The sequence below is a fragment of the Akebia trifoliata genome, chromosome 12 (assembly GCF_017979445.1).
Source record: "Akebia trifoliata isolate Shusen 1 chromosome 12, ASM1797944v1, whole genome shotgun sequence".
Classification (NCBI taxonomy): Eukaryota; Viridiplantae; Streptophyta; class Magnoliopsida; order Ranunculales; family Lardizabalaceae; genus Akebia; species Akebia trifoliata.
Window position 1 is genome coordinate 10874076 of NC_141386.1, and position 17250 is coordinate 10891325.

The 17250-nt window shown below is 36.8% G+C and overlaps 1 protein-coding gene across 1 annotated transcript; it reads right to left on the bottom strand.

Annotated features, from left to right (window-relative positions):
• Positions 1-9793: 9793 nt before the first annotated feature.
• LOC147388883 (uncharacterized) lies at positions 9794-10417 on the bottom strand. The gene has a single exon (XM_086419666.1). It carries the CDS (start codon positions 10415-10417, stop codon positions 9794-9796), a length of 624 nt encoding a protein of 207 aa, XP_086275792.1.
• Between the last annotated feature and the right edge of the window lie 6833 nt (positions 10418-17250).

The window sequence follows — 17250 nt, forward strand, 5'->3', positions numbered from 1 at the left end:
TCGCCATGTGCGCCAAAATCATTGAATTAACTTACATATTCATTTTATAGAAAACAAATCGATTCAAATTTCTAGTGTACCCAAAATCAGTGAGTCGACTCAATAATTTTAATCAAATAAATTTTGATTTTTCAAAATCGTCACGTGCGCTGAAATCATTGAATTAATTCACATATCCATTTTATAGAAAATAAATTGATTAAAATTTTGAATATAACCAAAATCAATGAGTCAACTCAATAATTTTGATCAAAGAAATTTTTATTTTTCAAAATCGCCACATGCGCCAAAATCATTGAATTAACTCACATTTCCATTTTTTAAAAATAAGTCGATTTAAATTTCTAATGTATCTAAAATCAGTGAGTTGATTAAACAATTTTGATCAAATAAATTTTGATTTTTTAAAATCATCACGTGCGCCAAAATTATTGAGTTAGCCCATTAATATTACAAAATGAGGAGTCCTAACATTTCATAAAATCAACGAATTGATTCATTAATATTACAAAATGAGGAAATTGATCCGATAATATTAATAATCAATTGGTTAATCTATCAATATTTCAGAAACTTTTAAAAATTGTCATTAGTGCCACGTATACCTCAAAAATCGACGAATCCATTCGGGTACATAAAAAATTATGAAATCAAGAATAAATAAATAAAGTAAAAAAGTAAATAAAAAATAAAAAATTATCTTTACCGAATGATTTCGGACGCTTGGATTCCTTCAACAAAAACTCAAAATAGTTTATGAGTAGTGCCGTGATCTTACGAGTTTGATGTGTGAATGTTTCTCCAAAATCTATATTTTTTTTTTGGACTGTTTGTATAGTTGAAAAAAATGATGTAATGAAGAGGAAGAAAAATAGAGGGAGTAAAAGAAAGAAAGAAGATGGTTGGGGGGGGTATCTTCTATTCTTGATTTTTTTTATTTGAAGAGGACGAAAAAATGTTAATGAAAGAAGATTATTAGACGTGTTTTTTTTCTTTTTAAAATGGGAAAGAAGGAGTGGGGTTGCCGCCCAAAGTGGAAGAGAGGAGTTGAGGACGTTAATGGAAAAGAAGGTGTGATTTTTTTTTTTAAGAAGGAAGAAGAAGGTTGTAGATTTAATGGTGGAAAAAATGTTGCTATTTTTTTAAAGGGTAGCCTTAAAAATATTTTTTCTCTCCCTTCAATGGTTCTTTTGATTCTTTTTTATGGTGGTCAAACATGAGAGAGGAAGAGATGGTGGAGGACATGGGTAGTTATGAGAAGTTGGAGAGGGAGATGGGGAAGAGAGAGTTGGAAAAGAAAATATGTGTCTAAATTTTTTTTTATCTTCTTTTTTATTTTTTATTTTTTTTATTTTTGGAGAATGGGGGTGGTGATCCCGCGCTACTTGCCTAATGATCTTTCATAGACCATTAAATTGATTGATCGGTTGGAATTCGATTTTAATTTAATCGGATTTGGATTTCAATTTGATTGATTGGATTTTATTTTTGGTTGATTGATTTTATTTTGAATTCGATTGGTCGATTTTAGTTTTGAATTTAGTTGATTGATTTTAATTGATCGATTGGATTTTAATTTCAATGTTAATCGATAGATTGGATTTTGATTTAAAAGTTTGATGGATTTTAATTTTCACTTTGTTTAATCGATTGGATTTTAATTTGACTTTTGTTTGATTATGATTTGATTTGAATTTTTTTAATTTGATTTGATTGATTCAATTTTAATTTGATTTTGATTGATTGATTTGAATGATTTTCAACTTGACTTTCAATATGATTTTGAATTGAATTTCGATTGGTTTTTGTCGATATTTTAATTTGATATTTAAGTTTGATGTTTAAATTTTGATTTTGATTTTGATTTTGTATTTTAATTAGTTTCTTGATTAAATTTTAGTTTAATTTTTATTTTGTAATTTAATTGAAATTTAATTTGATTTTTGATTTAAAATTATTTTTAAATTTTGAATTTTTATTTGATCTTGGTTAAATTTTAGTTTAATTTTCAATTTGAATTTTATCTTAATTTTTGGTTAAAATTTGATTTGAATTTTAAATTAGTTCCTATGGTTAATTTTAGTTTGATTTTCGATTTGAATTTTATTTTCCTAAAGATTAAGGTCTCTATGTTAGAGTTGGATATTGAGGGGCATTTTGACCATTTTTATGATTTTTTGACGATTTTTCTTGAATTTTTCTGTTTTCATCAATTTGGGTCCTGTTAGACTCGAAATCATATTCTGAGTACAATGGAGGTACTTTCGAGATTTTTCGGAGATTCGACATTTATGAGGGATATTTTCGTCCTTTTGGTGATTTTTGGTTGATTTATCTGTTTTCATCGATTTGGATCCCGTTAGACTTGAAATTGCATTCTGAGTGCAATGGAAGTACTTCCGAGATTTTTCAGAGGTCCAAAATTTATGAAAGGTATTTCGATCATTTTGGTGATTTTTACGAATTTTTTTCGAATTTTAGCGTGAGGTTTCTTTCAATCAATGTGTGAGTATTTCTAAGTACCAAAGTTATATTTTTCTAGTGTAGCGAAGTCTCTAAGTTGTCGAACTGTATAGTGAACTTAAGCGTACGTGCTTGCTAAATCGGGTGTAAGGTGTAGCGATCCTAAGCGTACGTAAATTTCTATGTCGAGTCATGACAAGTAAGGGGGATGAAAAGACTAGAAACAGCATGAATCAAGCAGTACTTACAAGTCTTCGAGTTCTTTTATGCTCATCATTAGGAATCCACTACAGCCGACTGACGAATTGTAGAGTTGGGCAGATGCAAAAATGGGCTGTCTACACCCATCCCCTATCATTGACATAGATCAAGATGGAGTGCCAATCATACTACTATTGAAGTAGATCCTTCTGTTGTTCCTACTTCTGGGACCAATTCTCCTGTTTCCATTACTCAGCCTTCTTCTGAATGATAACATGTTTTATACTACTGTACTTGTGCACTCTGTACTTATCCCTTCTTTCAGGATCTCTCCTTTGTACTTCCTCTTTAACTACTAATGAAAAATTACTTACTATCACCTTTGGCATCTCTTTCTACTCATCACATTGCCTATACGCGTGCTGGTTGAAATAACCCCTGCATATACTGAGCCGTTAATTAGTGATTAGCCCATTCAGTTGCAAGACTACTCAAGCATACACTACTTTCTCTTCCTGCCCACTGCTCTATCATACTTATGTTGTAAAGTGTTCAAGCACTTACACACTGCTAACTGTTCTGCACACACTATAAACTACTCAAGCACATATATGCTGCTAGCTGTTCTACCCATATTGTAAATTGCTCAAGCATATTTTCTTTTCTCTTTACTTCCTCCCAAGTTCTACCCAAAGTAAATTTTACTTTTGGTGGAAACTACTCGAGTTAACATTGGAAATTGTTCTCGAGCCACTATCCTTAAAGAAGGCTCTGACTCTATTTTTATTTTGAGCTATAAAACACTTTGTACTGAACTAACCATGAATTCGACTACCTGAGTCATTGTCCTTGAAGAAGGCTCTAATTCTATTTCTATTCTGATTTATAAAATATTTTGCACTAAACTAACCTTGAATTTGGCTACTTGAGTCATTGTCCTTGAAGAAGGCTCTAACTCTATTTCTATTCTGATTTATAAAATATTTTGCACTAAACTAACCTTGAATTTGGCTACCTAAGTCATTGTCCTTGAAGAAGGCTCTAACTCTGTTTCTATTATAAGCGAACCCTACAAATAGCTATCTGGGTCATTATCCTTGAGTAAGGCTCTGACTCTACTCATACTTGCAATTGTAAGACATTTTGTACTAGTTAACCTTGTAAACAACTATCTAAGTCACTGTCCTTAAAGAAGGCTTTAACTCTACTATACTTACATCTGTAAGGCAATTTGTACTAAGCTAACCTTGCAAATAGTTATCTGAGTCACTGTCCTTGAAGAAGTTTCTAACTCTGGTCATACTTTCAACTATAATCATTCGACTAACTTTTTGGCTAGTAAACTTATGGTAGAATAGGACCCTTGTAGACATGAGAATATTTATCTTTGAACCTCAATACTATGTTGTTTGGAATTGCCACCATTCTTTTTGGAAATGGGTATGAATGGGCACTCGATTCGATTCTTTTGAAAATTATTTTTTTGTGGCATTGTAGTGACTCTCATTCTTGGAAAAGGTATGGCATACCTGAAATCTAGGTAAGGGGATTTAGTTAGAGGATGGGGAAGGTGTTAAGCACCCCATTCTCTCCACCTATGGTGGTTACCTTTAGATTTGGCCATTTTTGAAAAGATTAACATAACAAGTAAAATGCATGATATGCATGACGTGGGTGGGTGCACATAGTGTGTATGTACTCCTTTGAAAGAAGATTTAATGTTTGTATAGATATAAGGAATATCCTATAGGAGAGGATATCTCATAAAGTTATCACATTTTTACATGAATGAGAATGTTGGTTTAGGATTTTAGAGAAGTTCCATGAATGGAGTTCCCTTTAGATCCACAACCTTAATGCATGCATACTTAATTCGAAACTTAGTGTTTTAGCCCCATCAAGAGAGCTACACAATTCTTCATCATGGCCAAGTATGTGTGGTGTGTGTGAATGGTGTACATTATGATGCATGAGATAAAAGTGGGTAAAGAAAGGCTTCAACTTCCATCCTTTCGACCAAACCGCCTCAAGCATTCCATGCCCAAGGTTGAGGTTCAATCTACTTGAAATGAAGGAGGGTTTTCCATCACATCCTAAAGATTTCTAAAAAAAAAAAAAGAGGGATAGAAGAAGAAGATGCAAGTTAAAAAATCAATAACAACTACTATACCCACCTTGTCCCATTAGAGGTCTTGAATGAACTTGAGCTTGAGAAATGAACTTGAGAGTTGAAGGATGTAGTTGAGAGTTGAGAGAGTTGAAGGTTGAGAGATGAGAGATTAGTAGAGAATTTGGTAGAGTTTTAGGTTGAGGGATTGGTGCTTGAAAGCATGAAATGTTTTTAGAAAATGAGGGTATTTATAAAGTTTTTGGAGAACTTTTGGGGATAAAGTGGTCCAACCCTAAAAATAAAAAAAATGGACATGAGATTTAGGTTATTTCTTTTTGGATTTTTCATTTGTATGGGAGTAAAGATGACATTTGTGAAGAAACCCTAAAAGTATTATTTGATCTTTGATTTTTTGATAAATAAAGATAAGAGAACAAAAAGTACTTTTGGGAGGGTGAATAAGGGAGTGATATGTGTAAAGGTGGAGTGATAGGTAAAAAGTAGACCTTGATTCATTTGTAAATAACACATAAAGTAAGAGTGGAAGTATAATTTTGAAATAGAAAAATGGGAGAACAAAAGTACTTTTGGGAGGATGAGTAGGAGAATGACATGTATAAAGGTGAAGAGGTAGGTAAAAAGTAGACCTTGGTTCATTTGTAAATAACACATAAAGCAAGGGTGGAAGTATAATTTTAAAATGGACCAATGGGAGAACTCCATGTATGTACTTGAAGATTCCCACCTTTTGAGGGTATGATTGGAAATTCTCTCAACTTTATAGATTATTACCAAAGACCAAAGTATCTTTTTAATTTGACCACACCTTTTGAGAAGGGCATTCTTGAGTTTTCACAAATGGGGAGTTGACCCTCCAATTAGATAATGCATTGGGTATTGAGGGCTAATGGGAGATCAACATGTGTCATCTTTTGAGGGGGTGTGAAAAAATGGACTTAGAGTGGTTTTGGTATTGGGCTTAGGGAATGGACTTGGGCTTGGGCTTAGAATATGGACTTGGGTTTGGGTTATGGTATGGGTGATGGAGCAGTGAATGGATATAGATTCGGATTGGATAATGGAAGTAAGTAGAATTGGCTTAGATTAGGGACAAGGTATGGGTATGCAAAAATAATATGAGATGATGCATGTATGCATGTATGCATGAACAATGATGCCATGTGGCAATGTGGCCCCTTGATAGGCTTGAGTTCTAAATCGAAATCAATTCGAGGACATTTGGATCTTTCCAACGGGTTCGTGCGAATTGGGGTGTCTACAACCCTGACCAACTTCTCCTCTACCAAAAAGGGCAGAACAGACTCACGTAGGTCTGAACCCCGGCTAGATCCACACGGCTATTGTTACTCATACTAGAGCTGAGCCCCGATCAACAATTTTACTCTACCAATGAAAGCAGAGAAGATCTACGTAGGCTCAAATTCCGATTGGATTCTACTGAAACATTCTTGAAGCTCATGACAGAGTATGACCCCGACCAACCATCTTACTCTGCCAACGTAGGTAGAGAAGACCCACGTAAGTCCGAATCCCAGTTGGATCCACACAACTATTGTTATTCATGTTAGAGCTGAGTCCCGACCAGCAATCTTGCTATGCTAATAAAGGCAGAGAAGACCCACGTAGGCTGAAATCCCAGCTGGATTCCCTTCTTCAACTTAGCCCAACAAACATATCTAAAAGGCAATCATAGTAAAATATTTACTGATAATATCTTTTTAAATTACATGCATTCCATGGTCTAGGTAGTTCTTGACCAGACATGGTGAGTAGGTAATATGTTCCCTTCTGGCCTACTTTGGTCACTCTGTAGGTCTCTTCCCAATTTGTTCCTTGCTTATCACCATTTGGCTCTTCCATGTTCTGGTATACTCGCCGCAGTATTAAATCGTCTTCTTGAAGCTGCCGAGGGTAGACCTTTTTGTTGAAGTAGCTCTGCAGCTTCTTGTGGTAGTGTTCTAATCTGACAAATGCGGCATCTCAATTTTTCTCTAACAAGTCCAATTCCACAACTAATTGTTGGCTATTTTCTTCAGATTGCACTACCTTGGACCTTACAATGGGGAAGTTATTCTCCATAGGGATCACAACTTCTATCCTGTAAGCCATGGCAAATGGGGACATTCCTGTGGATGTTCTAACAGTCATCCTGTATGCCCACAAAACTTCATGCAGAACAGACGTCCACCTACCTTTGCTTCCCTTAACCTCTTCTTTAAAATGTTCATAGCTTCGACTTGCCCATTACCCTAGGGGTACTAGGGTGTGGAGAACAACGGCTTTATCCCATACTTATTGCAAAATTCTCTTATCTAATTTCCAGTAAATTGCCTTTTATTATCGGAGACTATGGTGCATGGCAAATCGAATCAACAAATAATGTTCTCCCAGAGGAACTTTTGAACTTCTTATTGTCGAATTCTGGCCAAAGGAAGTGCTACTGCCTACTTAGTGTAATAATCTGTTGCCAATGGCAAGAAAGTAAGATTGCTTGGAGCTCTGGGCAATGGACCTACTAAGTTGATCCCCCACTGGGCGAAGGGCCACGGGCTAATGAGGAAGTGAAGCTACATTGCTAGTTGCGTGATTATCTTCACATGCCTCTTATAACTATCACAATGCTTGACGTACAGGACTGTGTCTTTCTGCATGTAAGGCTAGAAATATCCTTGAGAGAGCATCTTATACGCTAAAGTTTTCCTTCCTGAATGGTTTCCACAATCGCCGTCGTGGATCTCTCTCAATACTTCCTTCTCTTCCCCTGGGGCTAGACAGCGCAAGAGTAGCCCTCCTATGGACCGTTTGTACAAGGTGACATCCAGGACCGTGTATCTTTCTACTCTATCCTTGACTTGTATGGCTACTTTTAGGTTGTCGGGCAAGTTCTTGTACTACAAGTAAACTAGGATCGAATTTATCCATCCTCGACTTCCTTCAATTGCACCAAGTTAGGCAACCCAAGCTCATCTATTGATGGGTGCTCTCGATAGCTCAAAGGTAATTCCCTTTTGTTCTGCCCGACTAACATGGAAGCGATGTAGATCAGGGTGTCTGCAGGCCTGTTGTATATCCATGGTATGTGCTCCACTTTGACGTCTCCCGTTTGATGAATAGCAACCCTGATTTTCTCAAGATAAAGTTGCATTCGAGGGTCTCAGGCCTCGAAGGTCCCGCTAATATGGTTGACCACTAACTGTGAGTCGCTATGCATCGTAGCCTTTAATACCCCCAGACCTACTAAGGAACAAGGCTGAACAGCATTACCTCATATTTTACCTCATTATTGGAGGCCTTGAATTCGAGGGTCACCCACCTTCTCTTTCCTTGCTTTGTCTGGGTAATTAGCACTACTTCGATTCCTGACCCCTCAAAATTGGATGATCTATCCACGTAGACCTTCCACCCCAATTTGCTTGGCGACACCTGTTCATCCTTCGCTTGTTGTAATTCTTTTATCAACAAATTTGCTTCCTTCTCCACTGGGAAGTCTGCTAAGAAGTCAGCAACTACTTGGCCTTTCATCGAAACTTTGGATTTGTATTCGAGGCCGAACTCCGCTATCAGCACTACCCATCTGGCAATCCTCCCCGCATTTTCTACTTTCCTAAGCACAGACTTCAGGGAAAATTCTGTGATGACTAGTACTTGATGTGCCTGAAAATATGGTCGCAAGTGCATTACCGTGTAGACCAGCGCTAATCCAACTTTTTCGAATCTTGTATAACGCATCTCTACATTTGTAAAAGTCTTACTTAGAAAGTAAACGGGTTGTTCACCTACTGGCCCAGTTTTGACCAGGACTGAGCTGAGTACGTGCTCAGACGTGGCCAAATACACCCTTAACTCTTCTCCAGCCTCTGGCTTGGAGAGTATAGGTGGCTTACCAAGATATCCCTTTAGCTCTGAGAATGCTTGCTCACATACTTCCGTCCACTTGAACCTGGAATTCTTCTGTAGTAGCTAGTATAAAAGCCTACACTTATTTCAAAACCTGGTTATGAAGCAAATCAGGGCAGCAATTCTTCCTGCAAGCTTCTGGACTTGCTTCTAGGTTTTTGGGGAGGGCATCTCTAGCAGAACTCTGATCTAATCTGGGTTGGCCTCGATTCCTCTCTTTATGACTAGATAACCCAGGAGCTTTCTTGATGTTAACATGAAGGTGCATTTATCTGGGTTGAGCTTCATTTCCACCTTCCTTATCTTAAAGAAGACTTCCTTTGAATCTCTAACATGGTCTTCCTTCTTTTGACTTTTAACAAGCAGGTCGTTTATGTATACTTCTATTGTCTGGCCTAACAAGTCTCTGAGCAGCTTTGTTATTAACCTCTAATAAGTGACCCCCGCGTTTTTCAACCCGAAGGGCATCACCTTGTAGCAATAGAATCCTTGCTCTATAATGAATGCCATCTTCTTCTGATCTTCTAGGTTGAGTTGTATCTTGCTATAACCTAAGTAATCATCTGTTAAAGACAATCTTTCATGGCTAGAAGTCACGTCTACAAGCTGGTCTATCCTCGGCCTCAGGAAACTATCCTTAGCACAGGCTTTGTTCAAATTTGTAAAGTCTATCCAGACTCTAACCTTCCTATTCTTCTTGTGCACCATAATAATATTTGCTATCTATTCCAGAAACTATACCTCCCTTATAAACCTTGCCCTGATCACCCTGTTCACTTCCTCATTTACCACTTTTTTGAATCGCGGTGCTAGTTTATTTGGCTTTTGCTTAACTGGACTGAAGTCTGGCTTGACGTTTAGACGGTGGCAAATCACCTCTGGATTTATTCTTGGCATCTCTTCAATAGACCAGGAAAAAATGTCTCGATTCCTTCTTAAGCACTCTGCCATCTCTTTCAACTCCCCTAGTTCCAGATAGGCCCCTACTTCTATCTACTTTCCTTCTTCTACATCCATCATCTGTAGGCCTTCTAAACATCAGGGTCTACCAATTTTGGTCTCCTCCCACTGTAATTGCTATTACTGAACTTTGTCTTCGGCTCATTTATCCCTCCTCAATGTGCACATTTGTACTGCTACTTGGTCACCCTGGACATCCCATATCCCCTGCAGTGTAGGAAATCGAAGAACTTGATAGTAGGTGGATGGGACGGCTCTCATCTCATACGTCCACCACCTATCCAGAATGGCGTTGTACGGGGAACTTGCTTCGACGACCACAAACCGGGTTATCAAAGTCAATGGCCTTGTTTTGATTGGTAATACTATCTCACCCCAGAGCTGACTAGATCTTCCATTGAAATCGACCAATGGTGCTTCTGCTGGAGCAAACATGTTCCTATTGGGACCCATCTTCAAAAGGATGTCCACCATGTTACCGCTATCTACCAGCACTCTCTTAAGCACAAAGGTGCCCACCAACAAGGTTATCACTAGTGTATCATAATGGGGTCTAGCAACCCCTTCCAAATCTTTCTCAGTAACTGCTAACGTTTGTTTCCCGAAGGATTCTAGATCGGTAGGTCCACTCCTTATCTTAAAAATCTGAGCCAGGTAATCGACTCTCATTTTCTTTGACCTCTCAGTATTTTCGGTTTGCCCGGGCCTGCCATTCTTCTCTCTAATGACAATATGTATCACACTGCCCTCTATGGTGGCTGCCATGCATTAAGATTCCTTTCTTGAAGCGGGTCCTCCCTTTGCTTTCTAGGCAAGTCTCTTAGTCTACTCTACTCTGCTAGCTTTCACAGGAATCTTCTCAAAGCTTGGCATCTATTAGTGGTGTGAGCTTGCACCTTGTGATACTCACAGTATCTCTCATCCTGGTTAATCTGATCTCAAGGAAGTGGCGCGGGCCACTCAAAAAATGGTTCATGAGCAATAAGGGGCAATATCATACAAGGGGACATAGCGAAATATGTCCTTGACCTTCTCATCTCTCCATCTTGCTCATGTGGTCTCTTTCTACCCTGCTGTTGTAGTTGAGACTACTTGCTAGGTTTTTCCACAGTAGGTATGAACTGGCTCGTTTCCACTGAGCTCAGGGGATCATCTTCTAAGCGGATATACTTTTCAGCTCTCTTGAACAACTTGTTCAAAGTCTCCAACCTCTACTTCATAAGGGATCTATACAACCCTGAGTTAGAGGGTAGGAAATTTTTGAACACCACTATCGCCGTTCATTCGTAACAACTCTCTAGTGATATTGCTTCCTCTCTGAACTTTCTAGTGAATTCCCTGAGGCTCTCCCCCAATCCCTGCCTCATTCTAAGCAGTGCATTGATATCTCCTCCACTCTTTCGATTGCCAATGTACTGCACGATGAAGGTAGTACAAAACTCTTCAAATGAACTAACGGATCCACATGGCAGTTTGTGGAACCAAGTCAGAGTGTTCTCCTACAAACTCGAAGGGAACAATTTACATATTAGTCCTTCTATTTCTTCCCACAATGCGAGCATCTGTTAGAAGTGGAACAAATGCTCTATCGGGTCCTTCGTCTTGGAATAAGGGGTAAACCGTGGCAACATGAACTTCTTAGGAATTTCTTGGGCTAAAGTTTCTACTGAGAAGGGAAACTTCTGGATTCTTCGAATGGCTTGCACTATTGTTGTGTCCACGTCAACATTTTTTATCATTTCTTTATCCTTTCTAATCATCTCTCTAATCTCTTTTTGAGTTAACCCTAATACGGGTTTCGGCTCGAGTGGTTGTTGTGGCAACCTCTATTCCATCTTCCCCCATGGGGATCACTAACAGTGTATTTCCTTTAGTACTTGAGCTATAGCCATCCTTATCTGTCTCCTAAGGATCCTTCGGCCTATTGTCTCGTTCCGCTTACTGGCTATTATCAAGATATCGACTCAAGTTCTGATTTTACTCTATCAAATCATCCATCCTCTTTTGCATCTCTTCTTACTACTTTCTCATACCCTCCAACATCGTTAAGAGTTGTGCGTCTACGACCGGAGCACCCGAAGGGGATGCAATGACTTCATTTGTTTTGGTAGATCTCACCATCATTTCAACTGAAATCAATTTGTTACTGGTTTCCCATGGACAACACCAATCATTCCAAAGTTACTCCTCGTGGCGGCTTGGTACCTGTCACACACTTCGACGCTTAGGTCAAATAAATGGAGGAACAATAATCAGTACTCGTTTGCTCTTGATCTCTTCAACCCCCTTTCAATAGTGCCTACTATGTTCTTTAATCCCCCGTACCTCACGTAGGGTTACTCCCTCTATAGGCTGCAATCATGGGATTTGTGCTAGTTCAACGGTGTTATTTACCTAATTGGGATATTTTGGATCGATCAAACTTATCTGTAAAAATCCCTTCCGAGATTTACAGGATTGAAGTGCATGCAACAATATTACGTTTTTCTCGTGGCCTGGTAGTAAGCCAGGCCTCACTTAATGCTATGCTACCCTGCCGGTCAGACCAGGGAGGGCTCTATTTTGACCTGCCCTGCTTGCTAGATAGCATGAACTAGTCTTTGCTAGGTACCTCCTAACTGGCATGGACATGTGTATGGATAAGATTTATATGCAATTATTTCCCTTTACATGCTTCAAGTTGTCCCAATTGTGTTTTTTTTATCATATTCGACATCTAGTAAGATCTTGTCCTTCTAAGGGGATAAACTCAGACTATTCGAGAAAGGAAGGTGATTTAAGAATGCTTTTGCTTATGCATTGTACGCCACCTTTGATCTAGAGATACGAATTATCTAAATTTGATTGCATAGAACCAAGTTGGAAGACTAGTTGTGCAATTTTTAACTAGTTAGGAGCTTTCTAAAGTTAGCCAACCTATCTAGATATAGTCTTTTCTTTCGTGATTATTTGAAATACTTTGTGAATTGCATACTTGGTGGACGATCTAAGAGCAACACATTAGAACCATTTGATCATGAGATTGAGCATACAATTTATAGAATTCGTAAGAGACCATCATTAAACATGATGGGTGATCGAAGACAAACTTTCAATGAGTTCTTCGCTCTTACTTTTGCTACCCCATCTATGTGCATTGTGTTGGCATTAAACAATGCACCTCAACTTGAAATTAGGGCAGCCACAGTAAATATGCTCCTTAAATTTCACAAGCTAGAACGTGAATAGTTGTACACCCACCTCAATTGATTCTTGACCATATGTCAAACTTTAGAAATCAAAATTTAGATGAGGAAAGTGTTAAGCTCATGTTATTTTCATTATCCTTGGAAGATCACGCAACTACGTGTTGAACTCCCAAGCTCCCAATTCCATAAATTCGTGGGATGTTTTAGCCAAGAAATTCATGGCCAAATTTTATCGAGAAGTCAAAATCGAGGGAATTAAGGACGCAATTAGAAAAATTAGATGGCGTCAAAATGAATAATTTTTCCAAACTTGGGAAAGATTCAATGATTTATTAATCAAATGCCCATACCAAAGCATGGACAAGCACATTTGGTGCAATACTTCTATTAAAGATTAACAATGAATCAATGTACCTTGTTGAGTTTATAAATAAAAGTCAATTCATGAACCAAACTCCCAATCAAGTGTATGATTTTCTAGTTGAACTAGTCGAGAGTGCTTAAAATTGGAATACTAATAATGAAGAATTTAATAGAGAAGATCCTGTTAAGAAGTCATGAATGTACGAGATGAAGGTAGACCCTGATCTCAAAAATGTTATGTCCAATCTAGTAAGTGGTATGCAAAGTCATACAAAAAAGCTAGATACTTTCAGTTTCTCAACATCCAACTCTCAATATGATTCTCGTTCAGTTTCACAAGTTTCAATCAAGAAAACTTTTTTATGTATTTTGTGCAATGACAACAACCATTTTGTTGAATACTGTCCTAATTTGCCATATGTTAAGGTTGAACAAGCCAATGTTGTTAATAGCTATTGTGATTTTAGAAAACCCACTTAGAATTCTTGTAGCCAAATGTATCATCCAAATAATAGTTTTCATACGAATTTTTTGTACAAACAAAATGAACCTATTCAATCCAGTAGTCCATTAGGTTATAATAAGGGTTATGCTAAACAAGTTGGTCCTTCTATGAATCAAGTCATTGTTCCACAAGTCCCGTATCAATCACAGCAATCTACTGAATATAGATACAATTCCAGATTCCATGCCTAATTACAATTCATCTGGCCAATAATAGCCATCTTTAAAATCTATGATGGCAAAGTTGATGAAGCAGCAATAATAGTTCATCCAAACTCAATAGTAGACCAATCAAAATCAAACTCAGATTAATCAGGTCACTACTTAGTCCATAGCTAAGATAGACGTTCAGTTGGATCAGTTATTATTTTTTCTTGGAGGAAAAGAGAAGACAATTCCTCAGTCAAACTATTCCCAACCCTAGAGGTCAACCTATAATTCCAAATGGATCAAAAAGACAATAAGAGGTAGAAAGATATTTAGGGAATTAACAAAATTTTGTACAAGTTATCCACACCTTTAAGTCAAGAAAGAAGGTAGATAATAAGGTCCAATCTACTGACGAGGAAGATGATATCCGAAAGAAGGACAAAGTTCAAGTAAAAGAAATTGTAAAATATTTTAAGGAGAAAGAGAAAGATTTGGAGGAATTACCTATCATTCTACTAATTCCTAAAGTTTCAATTTTTCATTGTCTTAGAAATAATAAAAAGAGTAAACAATCAAGGGTATTCTTGAAGTTTTACAAAATTTGTACATAAATATTCCATTCTTAAATGCCATTAAGCAAATACTTTCTTATGAAAATTTCTTAAAGATTTAACACGATGTCTTTGGAAATGAGACAACACACCATTCACTACTATCGCAATGTTGATTGTATCTACCGTATTAATCGTGATCATGTTGTATGATGCCAGAAGCACCATGAAAGATATTGTGATCATAATCTAGGTAATTGGTTCCTAATCTATGTCGGAAAAACGCATACCTGTATTTTCAACCTACATTGTGTGAAGTAGCACAAGATAAAATAATTATAAATTTTTTTTTTTTGCAAAATACTGCAAATAAAAACTATTTTTGGAACAAAAGATGGATAGTACAACATTCAGATAATATAAAAAAACTACTTAACAAGGTAAAGTATAACTAATACCATAAAAAAACTAATAAAAACTCCTAATGACAACATCTAATAAAGCGTATAATCCTTTCAAGATCTAACTCTAGCAGTGTGAAAGCGCCCTTGATCTGCGGGGTGTGTGGATCTACTTTTGAATTTTGAGGTTTGGAGTCACCACCTTGTTATTATGGTCTAGGAACCGAGCATCAACTCAAGATGGATAAAAATAACTATTAAAAAAAATACTGAGTCCGGGGATCACGTTACGGGATTGGAAGGTGCTAGGCACCAACCCCGCCCGGCAAACGTCGGTCTCTACTAATTCCCAAGAATATTACATTGCTAAAGACCTAAAATAAATAAATAAAAGTAAAAAGAAATTATACTTGTAACGATCGCAACGACTTGTTCCCTCAGATATGGTAGAATAGCTACTCGTATAAATTCTCTTCGCTTTGTTCTATTACCAGATCTGCTTCGGATATCCAAAATGAAGTATCACTTCCTTAGATCTGAGATTTTCTTAGTTTTGTGATGGGTTTCTAGGTGGTTTTTGAGAAGTTTTGAGAGTTTTTTTAATAAAAGTTAGGGTTTGGATGATAGGTAAAGGGTTAGGACTTAAAAATCAGGATTTTAGAAAGGCTAGGGTGGCTTTTTGACCTATTTTTTCTAGGGTTTTCTTTGTCCTACGAAATTAGGTTGCGGAGGCTCTCTATCTATAAAGTTTTTTGGGTAGAGTTAGTGTTTGATTAGGTTTCTTTTAGGGTTTTAATTAGGATTTTGACTTTAGTCTTATAAGATTGACTTGGTCATTTTATATTAGGGTTTTAATTAAGGTTTTGACTTAAGTCTTATGAGGTTGATTTGGTTCCTTTAGATTAATGTTTTGACTTAAGTCTTATGGGATTGACTTGGTTCATTAAGATTAGGATTTTTAATTAGGGTTTTGACTTAAGTCTTATGAGATTGACTTGATTTCTTTAGATTAGGATTTGAAGGAGGGTTTTGACTTAAGTCTTATAAGATTGACTTGGTTTAGATTTTTAAATTAATTTTATTAAAGTTTTACTTTACGTTGAATAATATTTTATTTATTAATTTCGAAATTAAAAATTTTAAAAATTAAAAAATTATCGTTTTTCCCCCGAAGAGAACTTTTGCGTTTCAAGGCAATTTTCGATGTTCCGGGATGTTTTGGAATTGATTTTTCGTAAGGAATTCAATAGGATTATTGGTTTGTGTTATTTATGAAATTTTTTGGTGTGAAATGATTGTCAACCCTTATGAGGGGCATTTTCGTAATTTTATCGAATTTGGTAAAAATTGGCGAAATGATTTATTTGATTTCATTTTATTGTTTTATGTATTCGAATGGGTTTCCCTAAGCGTAAGGAGAACTCTAAGGATCTTTTGATGTTAGGTGTATTTTGATAATTTCATCATTTTTTGTGATTTTTATCATAAAGCTTGTTTTTGCCTGTGAAATGATGATTTCTGTATTTTTGGGGTTATATTTCTTAGCGTAGAGTGGTTTCTATAGTTTTGTTAGTTTGAGATACCTCATCTGAATTTTTGAAACATATCTGGTAACAAATAAAGCATTGGAATAAACATCCATCATTGGGAACCGTCACGATCGGGTTAACAAGTTGATTAGTCAGGCAAGTGCGAAAATGGGGTGTCTACAGATGTCCCTCTTTGGTAGAGAGTTAAAGCAAACTAGATAATAAAATCTATTTTGGTAGATAGTGCAATATCCAAATGCTAAAGCTATGGACAGTTCATTTTGCAGCCTAATTTAGCAATTCGTCGGGGCGTTCGGATCTTTGAGGGTAAAGCTCTCCCCGAACTAAAAAATGTCAGGTCCTTTAGCGTGAGCTCTCACTGACATTGTCAGATCCTTAAATTTTAAAAAATTCTCCCTGACTGATGCAAAAATGCATGTGTGTGCATTGGTGTGATGATAATTTTGAAAAAGTGCGCTTCTATTTTGTCCATTCATGAAAAAAATTGAGTAAGGTGATTGAGCAAAATATGAAATATGGGCAAAACCTAAGAAAAACTTTGAGTTTGAACAAAGAAAAATAAGATCTGAGAAAACTTCGAGCAAAAGTTGAATGTCTTGCTCTACCAACCCAAGGTGAAGAGTAATGAACTGATTTTTTGGGAAGTCCTACTCTACCACTTAGGGTGAAAGAGTAATTAACTAATTTTTTGAGGAGTCCTATCTGCATACTCGGAATAAAAGAGTAATGAACTAAGCTTTTTTAGGAGTCCTACTCTACCTGTCTAGGGTAAAAGAGTAATGAACTTATTTTTTGAGGAGTCCTACTCTACCTACTCAAAGTCAAAAAGTAATGAACTAAGCTTTTTTGGGAGTCCTACTCTACCTACTCGGGGTGAAAGAGTAATGAACT

What these genes read in the sequence shown, in the direction of transcription:
- LOC147388883 (XM_086419666.1), bottom strand. Translation starts at nt 10,417, where the DNA reads ATGGCAGCCACCATAGAGGGCAGTGTGATACATATTGTCATTAGAGAG.